General features: G+C 41.0%; 2 protein-coding genes across 8 annotated transcripts; one reads left to right on the forward strand and one right to left on the reverse strand.

Annotated features, from left to right (window-relative positions):
- Positions 1-333: 333 nt before the first annotated feature.
- On the forward strand, positions 334-2,015 carry LOC130693318 (charged multivesicular body protein 2b-like). 4 transcript variants are annotated; one of them, XR_009420699.1, is made up of 6 exons: positions 334-794; positions 888-979; positions 1,032-1,148; positions 1,229-1,516; positions 1,584-1,802; positions 1,889-2,015. XR_009420699.1 is itself a non-coding variant. In XM_059494601.1 (6 exons), the coding sequence occupies exons 2-6, from the start codon at positions 761-763 to the stop codon at positions 1,683-1,685; spliced, it is 633 nt and encodes a 210-aa protein (XP_059350584.1). In that variant the 5' UTR covers positions 334-534; positions 597-760; the 3' UTR covers positions 1,686-1,839. The 4 variants fall into 4 exon arrangements, 3 of the variants coding, with proteins under 3 accessions (XP_059350584.1, XP_059350583.1, XP_059350585.1); XM_059494601.1 differs by lacking the exon at positions 1,889-2,015 and having other exon boundaries at positions 334-534; positions 597-794; positions 1,584-1,839; XM_059494600.1 differs by lacking the exon at positions 1,889-2,015 and having other exon boundaries at positions 1,584-1,839.
- Positions 2,000-17,836, reverse strand: LOC130693264 (tolloid-like protein 2). Of its 4 annotated transcripts, XR_009420698.1 has the most exons (18): positions 17,641-17,835; positions 17,063-17,470; positions 13,973-14,137; positions 13,804-13,887; positions 10,985-11,162; positions 9,638-9,664; positions 6,774-6,991; positions 6,236-6,443; positions 5,956-6,164; positions 5,650-5,875; positions 5,382-5,581; positions 4,954-5,309; positions 4,795-4,879; positions 4,452-4,631; positions 4,237-4,366; positions 3,948-4,159; positions 3,329-3,695; positions 3,024-3,162 (listed from the first exon to the last, which is right to left on the reverse strand). XR_009420698.1 is itself a non-coding variant. In XM_057516388.2 (17 exons), exons 3-17 carry the CDS (start codon positions 14,118-14,120, stop codon positions 2,870-2,872), a joined length of 2,754 nt encoding a protein of 917 aa, XP_057372371.1. In that variant the 5' UTR covers positions 14,121-14,137; positions 17,063-17,470; positions 17,641-17,836; the 3' UTR covers positions 2,000-2,869. The 4 variants fall into 4 exon arrangements, 3 of the variants coding, with proteins under 3 accessions (XP_057372371.1, XP_059350581.1, XP_059350582.1); XM_057516388.2 differs by lacking the exon at positions 3,329-3,695 and having other exon boundaries at positions 2,000-3,162; positions 17,641-17,836; XM_059494599.1 differs by lacking the exon at positions 3,024-3,162 and having other exon boundaries at positions 3,233-3,695.
- Positions 17,837-17,938: the final 102 nt, after the last annotated feature.

Genomic DNA, 17,938 nt, shown 5'->3' on the forward strand with positions numbered 1-17,938 from the left:
GAAAAACTGAATACGTATATGAAATTTCAAATAGTATGTTGCTCATAGATAGTAGGCTGTGTGATTCACTGTTTTAGTAACCTAGTCACTACTCAGCCCCATATGGTGGAACACTAAAATCGAACGTTGGCCTTCCTGAGCTGCTAGTCTACCCAAATTTCGGTAATACCACCTAAAGTTTTTACTGTCAGTTTTGCTTTACTTAATTTTTCGGTTCTGCAATGCCAAATATTTTACATACCGCTATTTGTCTCTTTTCATTGTACATTTACATCATAGGGCCAAACATTCTAAGAAGACTACCAACATTTGATGGCACATCAATTTAATGAAAGCGAAAATTACAGAGAAAGGTACAGACGAAGAAATGCCATTCTACTAACGGAAATATTGCTTTTGAGCTCGAGTATTTAAATAATATAATGAAGAAGGCGAATATCGAGTGAGTGGCCCACAAATTTTGAGGCTTAAAAATAAATCTTCGGGTTGTCTTCCAACCAATGAAAGCACGGATATGGTCACGTGATTGTGTTGGTACAAACAAACAGCCGAAACAAAACTCAAGTAGCTATGAATCACTTAAATTTCGCAATTAGGAATTAAAATCTACTGGTACACAGACGTCTTTGGCAAAACCGCGTGCTATCTCCTGCAATTGGTTAACCACTAAGCTGAAGAACAGTTTATGCTTCGTAACATCTGAGCTTTTCAGTAAAAAAGTTCTTAATCTTCATAATAGTACTGTCAAGAAACATTCGCGATGGATTTCTTCGCAAAAAAACCAACCATGAAAAGTATTCGTATTTGTGCTTTGTCGTTGCTATATCATTAGGTACCTTCTTCCAATACAGAATGTAAAATTCAGTATTTTTCTCTTTTTCTGACAGAACAAATGCATGATGTGGATAGGCAGCTGAGGAAAACTGGAAGAGAGGTTGATAGGGATAGACGAGAATTAGAGAAGGAGGAAAAGAAATTGGTAAATAACATATTATTTCATTATGTCATATACTATATGATTAAAGGTTTAGGAGATGGAGATTAAAAATGCAGCAAAAACTGGAAATAAGCAAGCTTGCACAGTACTAGCCAAACAATTGGTACAACTTCGAAAACAAAAAGAGCGGACATATGCTGCCAATAGCAAGGTATATGAATTTCTGTCTAAAAATATTCTTTTTTCATTTCTGCTATTCATAGTGTCTGATTTTCTTTTGTCCAATTGTAGATTACCTCAATAAATTCCCAAACAAAAGTAATGGGTGCTAACATGAAACTAGCTGGAGCTATGACAACCGCTACTCAAAGTATGGTGGCAATGAACAAAACCCTGAAGCCAGAACAGTTGAGTCGAACTATGCAGGAGTTTGGCAAAGCTTCCACCCAAATGGAAATGACTGAAGAGATGATGAGTGATGCCTTGGATGACATTTTGAATGAAAGTGGAGATGAGGAAGCAGGTGATTCTATTGTCCAGCAAGTTCTGGATGAAATTGGCATTGACATATCCTCAAAGGCAAGTGATCTATAAAATTTGGTCTTACCTTCTGATATGACATTTGAACTTCCTTATTACACTCTAGGTTTCCAAAGCGCCATCTGCTCCATCCAGGCTGGGTGCGTCTTCTGCCACAGATAACGAATTTGCAGATTTGGAAAAACAATTGGCCAAACTGAAAAGTTAATTATCGAGGAATCGATCCTCCATGATTATTATTGCCTTGTGCGACTATCGCCGGTGCCCGAGTACTATTAACATTCTTATCTCTTCGTATTCAATTATGTCTATATCGTTCGAAAAGGTATTGTTTTCAGAATAAATAAGGAAAATACCCTTCATTTCAACTTTCAACTTATATTTGTGATTGTACCATAACTTCGTCACTAGAAATGTTGATACTACCCATCAATGTTTTTTTTTTCGACTGTCAACAAATAGGTCTGCTCGTCTGCTGTACGCCGCATTTCCAAATAATTGCAAACTTTGACAACAATTCAATTACAGCATCAGCATGGCCACATATATTCATATTACAGAACAGGAGCAATTATCAAAACATGACACAGCATGTGGGTAATTATTATTATTTTTTTTTCATTTTGTTATGCTTTATTTGTTTTGGATTTGGTTTTGGCACTTTCACACTTGTGTGCAGAATGTACAAACGAGAGCTCGTCGCGTTGCATCAAACAAAGACATATTGCACGTACACGATTGTCGACGAGTCAAAAACTTGAAATATTGTGGCGGTGGTTATTTCAACACTATTTCTCACTCACACTCATCCACTTGCACTAGCGTTTCCAGTTATTATGCCACCTCCGCCGACGGTGTAAAGATACGCCAAAGTTTCGAGACGACGATGTGAGCTGATCGACGTTCCACGTTAGCAAAACCAAAACCCCAAAGTTGAACCAACACTTTCACGCGCATACTCCTATTACACGTACGTTCATGCTGGGCACAGATTTTTTTCAAACTAGATGTGAAATTATTTGTTGAATCGAAAGAGACTGAAGTTACATTTGTTATATAGAGGAAGAAAGGGACAGAGCAAAAAGGATAAATAAAGTGAAAAAAAATTGGAAGAGATAGGGAAGCAGATGAGAGAAGACTATAGAAGGAGCACATACCACACTGGCTTGCTTGAAGCGTTGACAAATAGATATCGACCAGTGGCACGGCAGCGATGTCAAATTTTTTCTTTTCTTTTTCTTTTCTTAGAAACAAAACAAAATATTTCGAGCAAATTTTTTGTTTTAAGTTTGGCCATGCCATAAGGTGAAAAATTTGAGTCTATATATATATATCCCAATCCCCAGAGGGGACTGCCTTATTTTATAGCATTTTCAAAGGATAACGAGGTCGTCAAACATTATCGCCGACATCGATGGAGAGCGGAGGAAGGACTGTGTAGAGCGTGGCCGGCGGCGGGGGAGAAGGGATGTCGGACGGGAGCGACATCGACGGACGCGACGACGTGTCGAACGGAGGCGGCGGAGCGAACGGTCGTCGCTCGTGGTTGATGTTGGGCGGCCTCCGTCGCTGCCTCTTCCGGTGGCAGACGATGCACAAAGTCATGAGCAGAGTCAGGGCACAAGCGCCCAGCGTCAATATCAGCAGCACGGACGAGGATTCTTCACCTGTGACCGTAGCGGCACCTTTTTGGAACGAAACAGAGCATTAATCAAATGACGCCATTTACCTAGCTGTTAAGAAATATCAATTGTTGTTGCAAAATAATGAAGTGGAAAGAACGAGAAAGAGGTTTGAAAAACAAAAAAAGAGAATCAAAGCAAAAGCGTAGAAGAAAGTAGTTATTAGTACATGGGAATTTCATTCCTTGTGTTTTTGGGGAGGCGGACACCGCGTCTGGAGGAGAACACTGGCTGGGCCGGTAGCAAAATACAGACGAGCAACAGTCAGGGTTGGAAGAAAGATGTGGGGAAAGTGTGACGAGGAAATTTCAAAGTGAAAAATTAAAGTAATTGGTGCTGGTTTGTTTTCGGGGTTTTTGTGTCTTAAAAAAAAACAAGGAAAAAATGGTTTTAAGGTTAGAAAAAAAAAAAAAAAAAAAAAAAGGGAAATGAAATGAATTGGTGAAATTGAGGAAGAATTTAGTGAAGCAACTGAACAAAAATAACAAAAAACAAGACCAGGGAATTAAGTGTGGATTGATATCGGACGCCTCCACCTGAGAAATCTCGTCGGAGAAGGAGAAAGAAAAGAAGAGTGTAAGTGATCAATCAGCGAGAGACATCCAATAAAGATACAAGAAGAAAAGGCGACTTTTGGTTTTACATGCGCTTTTTCTTTTTAGTTTATAGTTTGTTTTGTTTTTGTTTAAAATTGTGGTAGAAAAGGTTAAAGAGAAATACAGTATACAACGGTACGAATATATACACAATAGCTAACGGCAATGAGGCGCGATAGGAAAAGAACATACAGTGCGTCCCCTCGTCGGAATTATCGTTGAGTCCGCAATTCGGATTTCCGTCGCACTCCAGCTGTTTGGCTATGCAAAACGTGCTGTTTGCGCAACGGAAGTAGAGGCCGCCATCATCGCAATCGTAACCGCCGACCAGAGCTGGAATCTTAACCTCCGTCCAAATTGCCCGGAAGCCTTTACCGCCGGCCACTTTATCGGCAGTTGTGAATCTAATTTACGAGCAATCAAGAATCATTCCATTTGCAAAAATTGATTTGATGTGATGCCTCTCTGATTTCTTTCTTACGTGATTTTCATGGCGTTGCCTTCAGACATGAACGTCTCGTGTTCTTCTTTCAGTTTTTCGCCGCAGATTTCCACAGGCGGTTCGTCTAGCCTCTTCCAAACGCGCACGGCTGCCATTGCGCATCCCCGAGCTAACCGAAAAAAAAAATACGTCCATTCACAAATGAAAAGAAGGCCAGTCAATAACAAGAAAAAAGAAAAACAACCAGAACTGACTCTCCAATTCGCCTTCGATGGAGAACGACTCAAAGTGAAGAAGAATGCGATGATCCCTGGCCGACTGGATCTGCCAAGAGCAGCTGAGGAGGCCCGAGCTGCGATCATACTTCTCGGGCCACTTGGGGCTAGTGAACACGCCGCTGGCGGCTCCCGGAACGCTCAGATTACTGCCGCAGTCTGCATTACGTGAAAAAAGAAAAGAAAAGGGACCCCGTAGCAGGAGCCGATCGAGCGTCGTATAAATTGATGGACGAGAAAGAAAAAAATTCTACGTAGTAGTAGTTCTAATGCGGTTTCTTGTTGCCACCGCTAGGGAATCAAAGAGAAAGAGTTCACTCACCTCTATTGATCGAGATGTTCTCGTCGAACATGTACCTGGCCTTGAAGCCGTTAAAGACGCCTTCTTCGTCCGTGCGCAAGACGACCTTATCGGCGAAATAACATTTAAAAAATCAATTAAACTGTTGTCCAAAAACGAGAAATACTTGAGGCATTTTACCCTCAATCCAATCGTTCCTGGATCGGATTCAACTGGTCCAGGGTATGAATCCCCACAATAGCGGCCTAGTAGAACTTCCTTGCCTCCATAAAAAACATTGTAGATTTCGACCCAATCTTCTTGGCAATAGGAGCCGTAAAAGACGGTCGTGTCGTTGGCTCTGACTTTGAACTGATCAAAGTAAAGCCTGGCGTTTTCGTCCGGTCCGGCCAGGACAAAGTTGTAGGTGCACGTCAGGTTGGACGGGTAGCGAGCCGGATGTCGAGGTGAGTTGAATTCGCCTCGCTTCCTGCTGACGCTCATGTAGGTGAAATTGCATCCGCCCAGCGGCGACGGCGTCCCCGGTATCGAATACTCTATTTTTTTTTTTTTTTTTAAATTAAACCATTATTAATAATAATTAAAACAATAAAATCATTAATTTTTACCTGTGGCAAAGAGGAATCTGGCTTTGAAGCCGGAGCCCTGCGTCTGACCGCTGGAGAAGATCATGGACAACCGCTGGCCTTCCGACCAGTAAGGTGAGCTGACGTTGTTGCTGCACAGTTCGTGGTCGTGCTTCTCGTACAAATACGGCACGCTTATATCTTGACCTTTTAAATAAATCCTCAAAAAGCCATCCGAACATCTATTACAAAAAGAAAAAACACGTGCTTATTCCAAGGCGAAGCAAACCTGAATGAAATGAATACGCACGTCGAATCAGCTGACGGGATGTCGAATTTTTCGAAATCGAGCCGAATGCGCTCGAAATGCTGCTCGTCCTGTAGGCCGTAGACGTTGTATTTGCAGACGATGCCGGGGATGTAGGGAAACGGGTAGTTGGGGCTGTAGACGACGGCCGACGAGCCTTTACGGCTCAGAATCGTCTGGTCGCATTCGGACCCTCTGTCGTGCTTGCTATCCTCCCGACTAATGAAATCTACCGAGTTCCACAGTTCATTAGTTAAGAGACGCTATTGACATTATTGTTAGTTGCGTGATTTTTCTTGGCTTCGTTACCGAGTTTGACGAAACTCTCGCTGAACTCGAACTTGGCGAGAAAGCCGCGGTTCTGCGAGTCGGCCGTCCGCTTGAGCGTCGTGAACGTGACGAGCAAATGGTGCTCGGTCGAGTAGATGACCACGTTGCGTTGCTGGCCGCAATAGCGTCCAATCAGCGGAGCTTTGGCATCCAACCCGTCGTAGACGTCGACAGCGTCTAGCGGGCAACTGTATCAAATCATTTTATTTCGTTAGTTAAAAATGGAAATAAATAATAATTAATTTAAAAGGGAACGTACTGAGGGCCTCCGTAGAAAGTGTCAAAGTCCCTGAATTCGATCCGGATGCGCTGTCCTTTCTTGCCGGCAAACTTGTAGGCACACGTCAGGTCTTTGGGGTAGACGCCCGGGTAGGTGGGCGTCATGATGTCGCCTTGCCGCTTCACCAGTCCGTCGATCGAGAAGTTGCACGTCGTCCGCGGAACGGGCGTCCCCACTTGGAATTGATCTACAATTCAGAAAAAAAAAAAAATTCAATTATTCGTGATCTATTTATTTCTTTTGTCCCGCAACCCCGAAAAAAAAAATGGCTGATCATCACAGATGGACCCAACATCTGATCACGTCATCGATGGCTTCCATTTTGATGTTGAGTCATCTGGTAGAACACAGATGAAACCCATCAATGACAGACCCAACGTCTGTTTAACATTATGATTGCCTCTTTTTTCTTGAATATTTGCATACGAAACGACGGATCGCAAACAAACAGCGTCCGAACAAATGGCTTATACGAGAAACTAGGATCAACATGGTCCATCGTAAACGATGTGTTTACCGTCTTTGAAGAAGAGATAGGTGCCCTGGAAGAGGAGATCGTCGCCGATGCTCGAGTTCTTGTCGGTAAAAAAGGCCACAACGGCCGTTCTGTAAAGCGAGACCCGACGACGGGGCGGAATTTGACCGCAATAACGGCCACCAAATGGCGAATGGATCAGATCCATCGGCTCCGAGTCGGGAATCTCCGTATAAAGGTCGATGTATTCGTGACTGCACCTAATATCAGACAAAAACAACAGAAGACGATTAGCTGTGAATGTAGTGCGATTGAAGGTTATGTATTTTAATTTGTTTAAAGGGACTTTTTTTTTTAAAGGGGGAAAGGACCCAGAAGAAATAAAGGAGATGGTAAATCTATTGTTCTTTTTACTTTTTATGCGCATCGCAGACACGGACTATAAAATAGCGGCATAAATGCAGCAGTTCAAATCAAAAAGAGGAGATCCCCTTCTTTTTTTTTTTTTAAACGTCAATATAAATTCGGTTTCGTACGGGTTCCCTCTTTACACCATTTCTTTTAAGCCACTAGAGAAGAAGACGTGACAGGTTCTATCCTATCAGCTCCATCTTGTCTCTCAAAAAAAAAAAATAGACGGACGCGAAGGGACAAGAGCATCTCTATTTCTCTAGCTGCAAATGACAATTGATGTCTCTAGGTTTTACGATAACATAGCTAAAAGATAATGCTCTCACATTTTTTTTTTCTTCGACCATCTTTCATACGAAAACTTGAGATTCCTCTTTGCTCTTAATTGTTGACTTGATTTCTCCAGCATTGCGAGCGACTCCAAATGAGCTTTTTTTTCAAATGTAACTAATAGATAAGAAAAACAAAGCCCAGTCGTTGTCTCGAGACTCTTTCAAGTGCCAATAAAGAGAGAAAACAAAAGAAAACAAAAGAACGGAGCTGCTGGCGATGGCTAGTAGCCAATAAACAAGGGCTATCCGGTCTCTGTATAGCGAACCCCAGTAAAAACAAAATGCGTTGCAACGCAACAGAGTATGAAGAAGAAAGAAAGGAAGACGCGTCAGATGTACTTTATACAACTGCATATTGTCCTGGATTGAAACGCGGAAACGGAAAGCTTGCCACCCTCCTCTCGACGTTACATAGGGCGAAAGAAAAATAGGGGGGGGGGGGGGAGGGGGGCGCAATATCAAAGGTCGTTGGGGATTTTTTTTTCTTTTTTTTTCAAGACGTCAATTTGAGCACGTCGCAAAATATAAAACATAGGAGGCAGTAGCGTCTCTTGCAGAGGGGCCGTTGTATATCTAATCCCTGTGCCACATACATACGCGCATAGACAGCACAAACAAACAATCAATACTCTTGATCTATCAGCATTCGTCCGGAACACGCGAGTGGCGGCTGCACGAACAAACCCACTTAAATACACAGACAAGACACTGCCAGCGGATAATAATAAAAAAAAAATAAAAGAAAGAAATGAACCTCGGAACCAAAGACGAGACAGAAAAAAAAATCGAGAAAAATAATAAAGAAGAAGAAAAAAGAAGAACGGAAATCACGCGACGTGTAGAGCCAATCTGACGCTAATGTGAACAGGATTTTCCGTTCGAGTGTAACAAACTAAAAGAGACAAAAATAGAGGAACCAGTCAACAATACCCCCCCCCCCCCCCCCCCAAAAAAAAAAGAAGAGAAAGTTAAAAGAATAAACAAGACAAACTAGAAAAAAGAAACAAAAAACAAAAACGTTTTCAAGACGACCTTATTCCAATTCCCTGAAAGCCTATCATTAAATGCCGCCATTTTGTTTTCGTCTGCTCGCCTTCGAGAGTAGTATTTGGCATGCAGTCATTGCGTCAGGAATGCCGACCAATCGAGAAGCACATCAGTGACAGTCTATTACTTTTCGATTCCAATCGATTCTTTTGTCTAAGCAAATTTCAAGTTACATTTCAAAGCTCGAGTTTAAGTGGGGAAAGAATCTTGCAGTACAATGAAAAAAAAAAAAATAAATCAAAAAAGATCAAATAGCGAATGTAAATAAGACGATTGACGAGTGTTGTAGAAAAGCAAAAAAAAAAGTAAAAAATAAATAAATAAAAAGGCGAAAGATCATCTTTCCGGAGGGGACGCATCTATCCAACAGCAGCAAATTTAACGAGATGGAGGGGAAAAAAAACGAGTCGAGCGTAGTAAAGCATTTTCTTTTTTTTTTTAGTGTGGTATGTACAGACTTACGCCCAGTTACGTACGTTCTGTTCAACGCAAAAAATTGGAGGGAAAAAAAAAGAAGAGATTTTGACAGTTCAATTTGAGTCAGGGCTGCGTGATTTATGGATCGTGTTTCACCCAGAGAATTCGCCTTGCTCTTTTCGCTACATTACGACGACGGCGACGACAGACAGAAACTGAGACCATTGCACAATCAAGACACATGAAACGAAAAGAGAAAATGCGAAGTGATGGAAACCTTAAAAGAAATATCAGATGGGCACTATGCAAAATCTTTGAACAATAAAAAAGAAAAGAAAGAGGAGGGCTACAACAAAAAGCCTACGCCATATAACTGCATTTATACGCACGTCAATCAAATAAGAACACGGCCATAAATTGTCGCGGGATGTCGAGCGTGAGACGACGAGATATCCCGCCCCTACCCAATCCATTGTTACAATGCAAAGCGAGTCCCTCGACAGCTACTTGACAATTAATAATAGCTAACTATCTGTCGTTGATCGTAGCAATGAATTTGCAAATCATAACAAATTGGGGAAAAAAAACGGAATGATAATAATAAATTAATAAATTTGCAATTTTAATTAACCCCCTTTTTTAAAATAAATAAAAATAAGAAACGCCACCACCCCCACGAACAAAAATCGGAAAACTTACATGGCTGTGTGTCCGGCGGTGGATCCACTGTGAGCGGGCAGCAAGCAGCACACGCACGCAAAAAAAATCAAAAACAAACAACACAAATAAAATAATGAAAAAGAGAACCAACGACGCGAGAAAAAAAAAAAAAAACAAAAACATGATGCGTAAAATGAGAAATTCGAAAGAAAAATAAAAAACTGAATCAAATAAGAAATTCGACAGTTTAACTTTCTGTTGTTTTTAGGGATTATTCGTTGAGGTCTATAATTATTGGTTGACTCGCTTTAATTAAACGTACATGTTTTAATCATGGTGTGGGTGCGCTCGCGAAATCATTTGGACTACTAAACACACAACGATAGTTTCTACCGCTGTGCCTGTCAATCTTTCAGCGCGTACATTGAAACTTTGAAAGTTTCAAAGAGACCAGCATTCAATCTAGCTTTAACGATAGGATGTTTAGCGAGTTGGGGAAAGGACAAAGGACAACAGAACCAACCAAACAAAAAAGAACAGAGCGGATAAATGAACAGCTTTGCATAACCTGTTCCCCCTTCCCATCGATGGTTCGTTTGTTTCGAAAATTGCTATGGCCTCTATTTTGAAGTAAATGTCATCGAGAGCAAGACAAAAAAAAAAAATAAAATAAATGAGATTCTATTACGAAGGGAACACCAATTGTCGTCCTTTCCCCCATAAATCGCAATTTTCAAAATTTTTGCCCGATGGCCAACAGCATGGCCAAATGGCGGTACCCAACTTTTTCTTTAACGAAAGTAATAATAAGAAAACACACAGCTGTTTACTCTCTACCCTTAAGACGAAGGGGAAAGGGGTACCATAAACTTCTAACATAAAAAGGAATTTTTATGTCATCGTTCTTCGTAAAAACAGAAAGACAAACTTATTCTGTCCGTCGTTAAGCCCAATCGAAAAAAAAAATGTTTCTTAGATTGCCATTATTTACAATTCAAATTTGAGAACAGATCCGGAATGGGCTACGAATTTTCTACACGCGCATAGCAATCGCGTTGATATCCCTTTCAATATATTCAAATGCAAGGGAATTAAATCAAATTTTAATTCCTCGTCGATTCCCATTCATTCGAATTGTTTTAACGTAGTCCTCAGAAGTCAACTGTACGACATTAACGTGAATAAATTCGAAAGATGGTGGGAAAAAAACGTTAAAGAAGAAAAAAAAAACTAGATCAGGGTTTAAAATAAAAGAAATAATGATGTGAAAGAAAATGAAATTTAGGGGTAAAATTTTGAAAAGGAAATAAAAAAAGGGGGGGGTGAATGATAAATAAGACGGGTACGATACGGTTGGGAGATTGGTTGGGGTGTTGATTGTCTTACTCTGGGGGCGTGCCGCGTAGATTGAACACGTTGAAAGTCAGATGGACGCGCTCTCCCGGGGCGGCCACGAACGTGAACAGACACTGGCGCACGTGTCCTTCTGGGTTGTCCAATAGCGGCGACGTAAATGTGCCGTTGCGCGACCCTTCGTTCGTGCTCACAAATGTCCGATCGCATTCTGAATATTGCAAAAAAATAAAATAAAATAAAATAGAATAAAAATGTATCACCGTAAAACATCGAATCGTCATAACCAAAAGAAAAACAGACGCATATTCAAAACAAAATGTTCCATAAATTGTGAACCCACTGCGCGATACGAAATATTCCATACTGTCATACCGCAGACAAGACTTAATAAGGACCATAAGCCTCTTCCTAGCTAATAGCGAATCCATGAATTATGCATAGAAAGGGGGGGGGGGCAAGAGGAGACACATGGTGGACCATCGAGAAAATGTCGTCATACAAAATCCTACCCTCCGCATGTGATGTTGTTAGGATCAATTGAAACATCGGCGACTTAAAAAAAACTGCTCGTCGTTGGTTTGTATGCACATATTCAAGCAACATCGACGACGATGTAGCAATGAAAGAAAAGAAAAAATTTTCTTTTTATGTTGCTCTTTTTTATTTTTAGCTGTAAATCCATGTCGCCTTCTATGGCCCTTAATGCTCTCTCTCATGGTTTAACAGTTCAGCGGCCTCCTATAACCAGCTTTTATTTTTTTTTTTCTCTCTCTTCCGTCTTTAAAATAAAAATATTCCCCCCCCCTCTCCTCCATCCAGTATCCAACAGTTAACATGTAAACGAGAAAAAAAAACCCGCCATTTTACTTCACGTCTGCACGACGAGAATAAATCGATAGTAGCGAAACATAATCGTGCGCAGTAGCAACAAAACCGAAAATCCCCCACATATTATTTCGATGTTAAAGCGACAGTACGTATCGCTCCCTTAACAACAATTCAATTAAATGGCGAAAGGTTGTGCGCAAAAACAGAGATCTAATAAATAAGGCCTATTAATCAAACAAGTCTAATAATACACAAACACAAAAAAAGGGGGGGGGTGAGTGAAAATGTTTTTGATAAAACCTTTAGAGATGTGCGACGAGTCATTTTCTTTGATATATAAAAAAGAAAAGAAAAAAGCTTTAGATATTATTTATAGCAGAGGACTATAATGGCTTATATATCACAATAGAACTGCTGGAACCCGAAAAGAGGGGGAGGGGGCCCAACATAAAATAAACTATAAAAAAAAGGACCCTCCTCTCCTGTGCCAATCAATCTTGCACACTGTAGGGGCAGCATGGTAAAATAGAATTATTTGCTTTCACTTCTAACCTCGCCTATCCACTTTGAAGAGAGTTTGCACGCGATGCTTTCTTCTTTTATTTTCAAGTAGATTCCCTTTCGAGTTTCTTCTATCTCTGTGTGTGTGCGTGTGTGTTACTATACATTTTCTCCCAACAGACCCAATCTAGCCCTGGCCAAACTTCTTGGACTTGGGGTGTTGTGAACTGGTGCAAAGAGCTCCCAGTTGGGTCCAATTCTCCAGCTCCTTTAGATCTTTTTTTCTGCTCTCCGACGACGAACGACGTAAGAACGAGACCCTAAAATCAATAGCTTCAAGAACTAGCGCCTTGTGTCTCCAACGTTTCTTACTGATGTTGCGACCAACAGAAAATAGATTTGGGTCTCTGAAGACATTTCTCTCTCTCTAAAAAAATAAAATAAAAATAAACAAAGAATAGGCCCAAGATATGTGCTGCAATAACGGCCATTACAATCATTGTAAATGGGCATTTTCCCAAAGAAATCAACACAAACTCCTACACTCTCAAAACATTTTGTCCTTGATTGTAGGCAAAAAATTGCAATCGATCGCACCGTCTCAACTGTTCCAAACGTGAAAAGGATCGTGCTGGAACGTGATAGAGCTTTCGGGCCAATCGCGAGCCTCCAAAGACACACAGACAAAAAAAAAACCAAGAGACACCCATTCTTTTGATGATATTGGCACACTGTACTACTTGCGAAGAAAAAGAAATACTTGATTCATTATTCAAGAGGCGAAGTTTAGGAGCTTCAACGGCTAATCCCATTTGATCTATAGACGTACGCATTTTTTAAAAATCTAATCAATGCGCCAGTGCTGCCCGGATACAACGACCTATATCCATTATCACCAATCTTAATTTTTTTTTTTTTTTTTTGTCACAACGATTTTTTGTTATAGCCCAATAAAAAAAAAAAAAGACGTTAGAGATCTACACGATATGAAATGTAATTCTATCAATATCCATATTTGAGTACGAATCGCATCAATACTAATGACATCATTAAACAGGGCGGCCCGTATGGCAGTCGCAATTAGTGAGAGACAAGTTAATAGGGTCATTAGTTTCGAATCAACAATGTGTTTTTGCTACCCTCCCACGAGTCGTTCCATCGCTCGAGATGACGAGAATTCAAATGAAAACGTCGCCAAGTTTTGAACGAAAATGTCACGCGTTCTCTTTTTAACTTTGCTAAGGGACACGAATCGATTTCGAGCGCTCAAAAGATGGAGGACAGCGAAAAAAAAAAAAAAAAAAAAAAAAAAATTCGGGCTGCTGCGCTAAGAAAAAAAAAATGGCGGAAAAGAGGAGCAGAAAGACGCGTGTAACAAACGGAAGTTGCGGTCAATGATGAACTGATCACCGTTGCCGAATGGAATGGAAAGTGTAGATGAAATCAAATTTAAGACCGCGAGGCATAGCACATTTGCTTTGAATTTCTGAACTAAAAAGGAAAAAGAAAATTTGGCTTACTTAGTCCGTCGTGATTAGTTGATACTGCTTTAATGTCGTCTAGGGACGTGCCTTCCTCCTCCAAGTCGATAAACACGTCGTAGCCTACACGCGAAACAAGGTCCATTTTTATTGAAATTCAAACATTGAATACAATCATTCTTTTCTTTTTTTTTTTTTGAAACGTTACCTTGAGCTGACAAGGAGCGAGGCAGTAACAGAATGAGCATTAGGGCTGTCATCAGCCGAGTAATACAAGTAAGAGTCGTTGTTGTGCGAGCCGGCCGGCAAGTTTTGAATCGGACGCGGATTTTCGACAAGTACTCCGAGACCTTCATGATGGCCGGTGCCCTTCCTGTTCATTGAAAAAAAAGAAGAAATAAATAAATCAATTCGGGATCATTTAGAATGAAACATTTCGAAATTGTACATAATGGCAACGTTGTGAGTAAATTGCGCGCGACATTCAAATTGTAAAATAAATTTTGTACCTCCCCACAAAAAATAACTTAACGATATAGAACTTGGTTTTGCAAAAAAAAAAATAACAACATCTTTCGTTGGCAGATGAAATAAAAAAATAAAAGAAAAAGGACGAGGGGAACACGGCCGGCGGGGAAAAAGAACGTGCTGCAAGGCTCGTTTCAATTGGAGTCGCGTTCTAACCACAGACAAACAAAAGAATACGGAGACGAGAGCTAATGACGTTGGCCCAATCTCCTTCCCCCCATTTTTTTTTGTTTTTTACCGTGTCCTCTAGACATTGCAACTAAACAAAAAACGAATGCGAAAAATACAAGTCCTTCCAGTTTTCTTAAATTCCTTTTCCCATTTGAGATTATTCGGACGTGGAAACAGCTGTGACTTTCACCATTATTCTTTTGTCCAATGGTTTATTTTCGTCCGAAAAGAACCAAAAAAATAAATAAATAAATAAATCACAACGAAATGGAGTAAGAAAAAAAAAACAGCAAGGGAATGCGATGGAGGCCGACGCCATTGCCGTGGATCGATACGCTGTCAACTCGTCGCTACACATCTCATATATCAATACACATCTATCGCCAAAAAGAAAACGGGCTCGTAATTTATACAGAACCACTCCCCCCGTTTGTTTCTTTTCTCTTTCCACGCTCTCAATAAAAAATAATAAAACGCTTGCGCGTGCTAAAGCTACACCGGAATTCCGGCAAAGGAAAGAAAAAGGGCGGCATTAACCGATTGATACTTTTAATCATCTTCCTCTCTCTTCTTCATACCGTTGCGAGCCAAATGTTACATTACTCTGATCACACTATCGTGATAAATATTTATGCCGAAGTAGGGGAATCTGTCATGCTACTGGTCATCCATCCATGCCCTACTTCAACCCTCATCGGATCGCTAATTTTCTTCTCTTGATTTCGTAATATCGGGAGTGATAACATAAAAAAAAAAGAAAAAGAAAATGTGGAAAGCAATCGATGCAGAGCCACATCAGCCGGAATATTCGTAGACGTCGCCAACATTTGATGACGTCAACGATTATTGCACGTGATATGCACACACACACACACACACACACATACACACACGTAAAAAGGCCAAAAACGCAAGAAAAAAAAAAGGAATGCGGAGCCAGTCCCGTGAAAAAACAGCGGCAACGCCGCATTCGTTACGGCCGGATAAATCCATATTGAACGCGTTGCTTTTTGCGGATTTTCGCTTGCCATCCGCGTCCAATTGTCAACGATAAAAAAAAAACGCGCATCTTCACACGGCGCCAAAATTCAAATCACGGACTCGTTTTAAAACGTGCGCAAGAAAGCGGAATCGTTTCAAATCGCGTTCCCCATTTTTTTTTTTTTTTTTTACTCTGGTCAAAGACACACAATGAAAAGGGTAGGGCGAGGCTATTAATAAGTAAATCACGAGACAAGTATATTGACGGACAGAAAAGCAAATGATAGAAGCGGATTCGAATGAAGACCAGCCTACATTCACAAGCTGTAACCCACTATTAATATGTACCCTTTTTTTTTTTTTTTTCTTTTCTTCCTTGTAGATATATAAAGATAGAGTTTACGCCCTGTATTTGTATAGTCTCCATCTCTTTCTCATTCGGCTCGCTGACGTCATTGGCCAACCCGGGGCAACCTCCGTTAGTCAATAAAAACGACATTTTTCTCTCTCTCTCTCTCTCTTCTTTCTCTTTTGATATGGGATACACCTTCACTTGTACAAACGATGAGCTAGCAAGCAAGACAACCTCTTTCTGCTCGTTCCCGTCTCCCCCCCCCCCCCCTCTCTCTTTTTGTCGTCAATAATTGGATTTGAGACGAGAGCCAGAGACACGCAACGGATGGTGGGATGTTGCCAAGGGACAGCACTTTCTTTTCGTGTACGTCTGTCTCGGTCTTAAACGTCAGCTGGCCACGCATCTCAAACCGCCTAAATAACACGCGAATTTAAAAGGGCCTCGTTCAATTCTGATTTCTTTTAATGTTGTTTTTTTTTCTGGATTAAAACTAGAGAGAGAGAAAAATAGAATTGAATTCGGATGGGTGTTATATCACAAGGCGATAGGCATAATGATTAAGCGATCGATACAACGACACAATAGCGCAAACCGCAAACATATCCCCCCCCCGACCTCGTGAGTAGAAAGTTTCCAAGCCGTTAGGCATTTGTTTTTTTTTTGTTTCTAATCCCTCATTTTTATTATTGTGTGGCCCCGCCTTCGTTTTTAATAGATACAACGTACCAGGGCGTTAAGTCTCAAATCCAGGCGCAATACCGGAGGTACATAAAAACGATCGATCCCACCCGCGCGCAGATAATGTACATTAATCATAACGATAAGACTTTAGTCTTTAGATTAAAAAAAAAAAAATTTGGGGGCAAAAAATAAAGCTAGCCCCCCCCCCACTTCTGAAAAGAGTCATGTAAAAAAGAAATGCTGTTTCACGCTCTTTCTCCGGTCGTTCAGAGTTACCACCCTCCCCAACACACAGACACACTAAAAAAAAAAAAATACAGGAAGGGTGGAAGTAGGAGGACGGCGCCCAAGGGATAGAGAGAGAGAGAGAGAGAGAGAGAGAAAATCAATAGGACGGAGCATGGATGCTGTGTGTAAAAGAGAAAGAGTCTGCATGCTAGGATGTCTGTACTCTCACAACACACAGCTGATCTCTCTCAACCCCCCCGCTTTAAAAATAGAAAAACGTTCTACAGATAGAATGCACCTGGTTGAATATTTAATCTAAATTTTTAGTTTAATATGAAATGAAATTTGACTTACCCGGGCAACATGCTGGACCGTAGGATCCCTCACCGTCGACGGCCGACTCGTTCAAAGCGGTCGTCGCAGCCTGTGCCGAGACCAGCTGCTCTTGTTGTTGTTCCTCTTGTTCAACAAACGGATGCCAACGGTTCGCATCGATGACGTCCGACTTCAACACTTGCACAAACAGACACGCACTCGCCAAAAATCTTGTAACTCACGCGCAAACTATTTAAGAGTTCCACTTAATTTTTTTTTTTTTTTAAAGCGTTTCACTCGGCAATTGTTTCCGTCATTGAAACGGCGCACTCCCACTTCATTTCAGGCACATCCGGCGAGTGAAACTAACACACATACACACACGTAAAAAAAATGTGTGGAGATCGTCTCTTCGATGACGATGGAATGTTGCCCCTCAATCGACTGCTGGAAATAAATCAAATAAACCAAATTAAGAAAATGAAAATACGTCAGATGTGGGAACGTCTAAAGAACAAAAAAAAAATGGGATTCACAGCTATGGAGCTCGGCCGGGAGTAGCTGGACTTTGACTGAGCGGCTAAACAAAATTCTATTCTGTTGAAAAGCGGACTTACACATAGAAGGGGTGGCAAGTCGAAGAGATGTCTGAGGTGGTAGTAGCGTGAGTCTTGTCCAGAATGAAATGGGGGTAGCGCGTAGAGAACTCGGCGCAGAAAGGAGGCGGAGTCGAATAAAAATGCCATATCGGGGTGGAGGATGTTTTTCGATGTGTGTGTGTGTGTGTACACATGTTGCACTGCGCCGGCGTTGCCGAAACTGGACAAACTGGCGAATGGGTTTTCGCTGATGAAACAATGAAAAAGAACAAAATATAATGGAACATGTTGTGTGAGATCTTTAACCTTTTCAACG

Source organism: Daphnia carinata, chromosome 3 (genome assembly GCF_022539665.2).
Source record: "Daphnia carinata strain CSIRO-1 chromosome 3, CSIRO_AGI_Dcar_HiC_V3, whole genome shotgun sequence".
NCBI lineage: Eukaryota > Metazoa > Arthropoda > Branchiopoda > Diplostraca > Daphniidae > Daphnia > Daphnia carinata.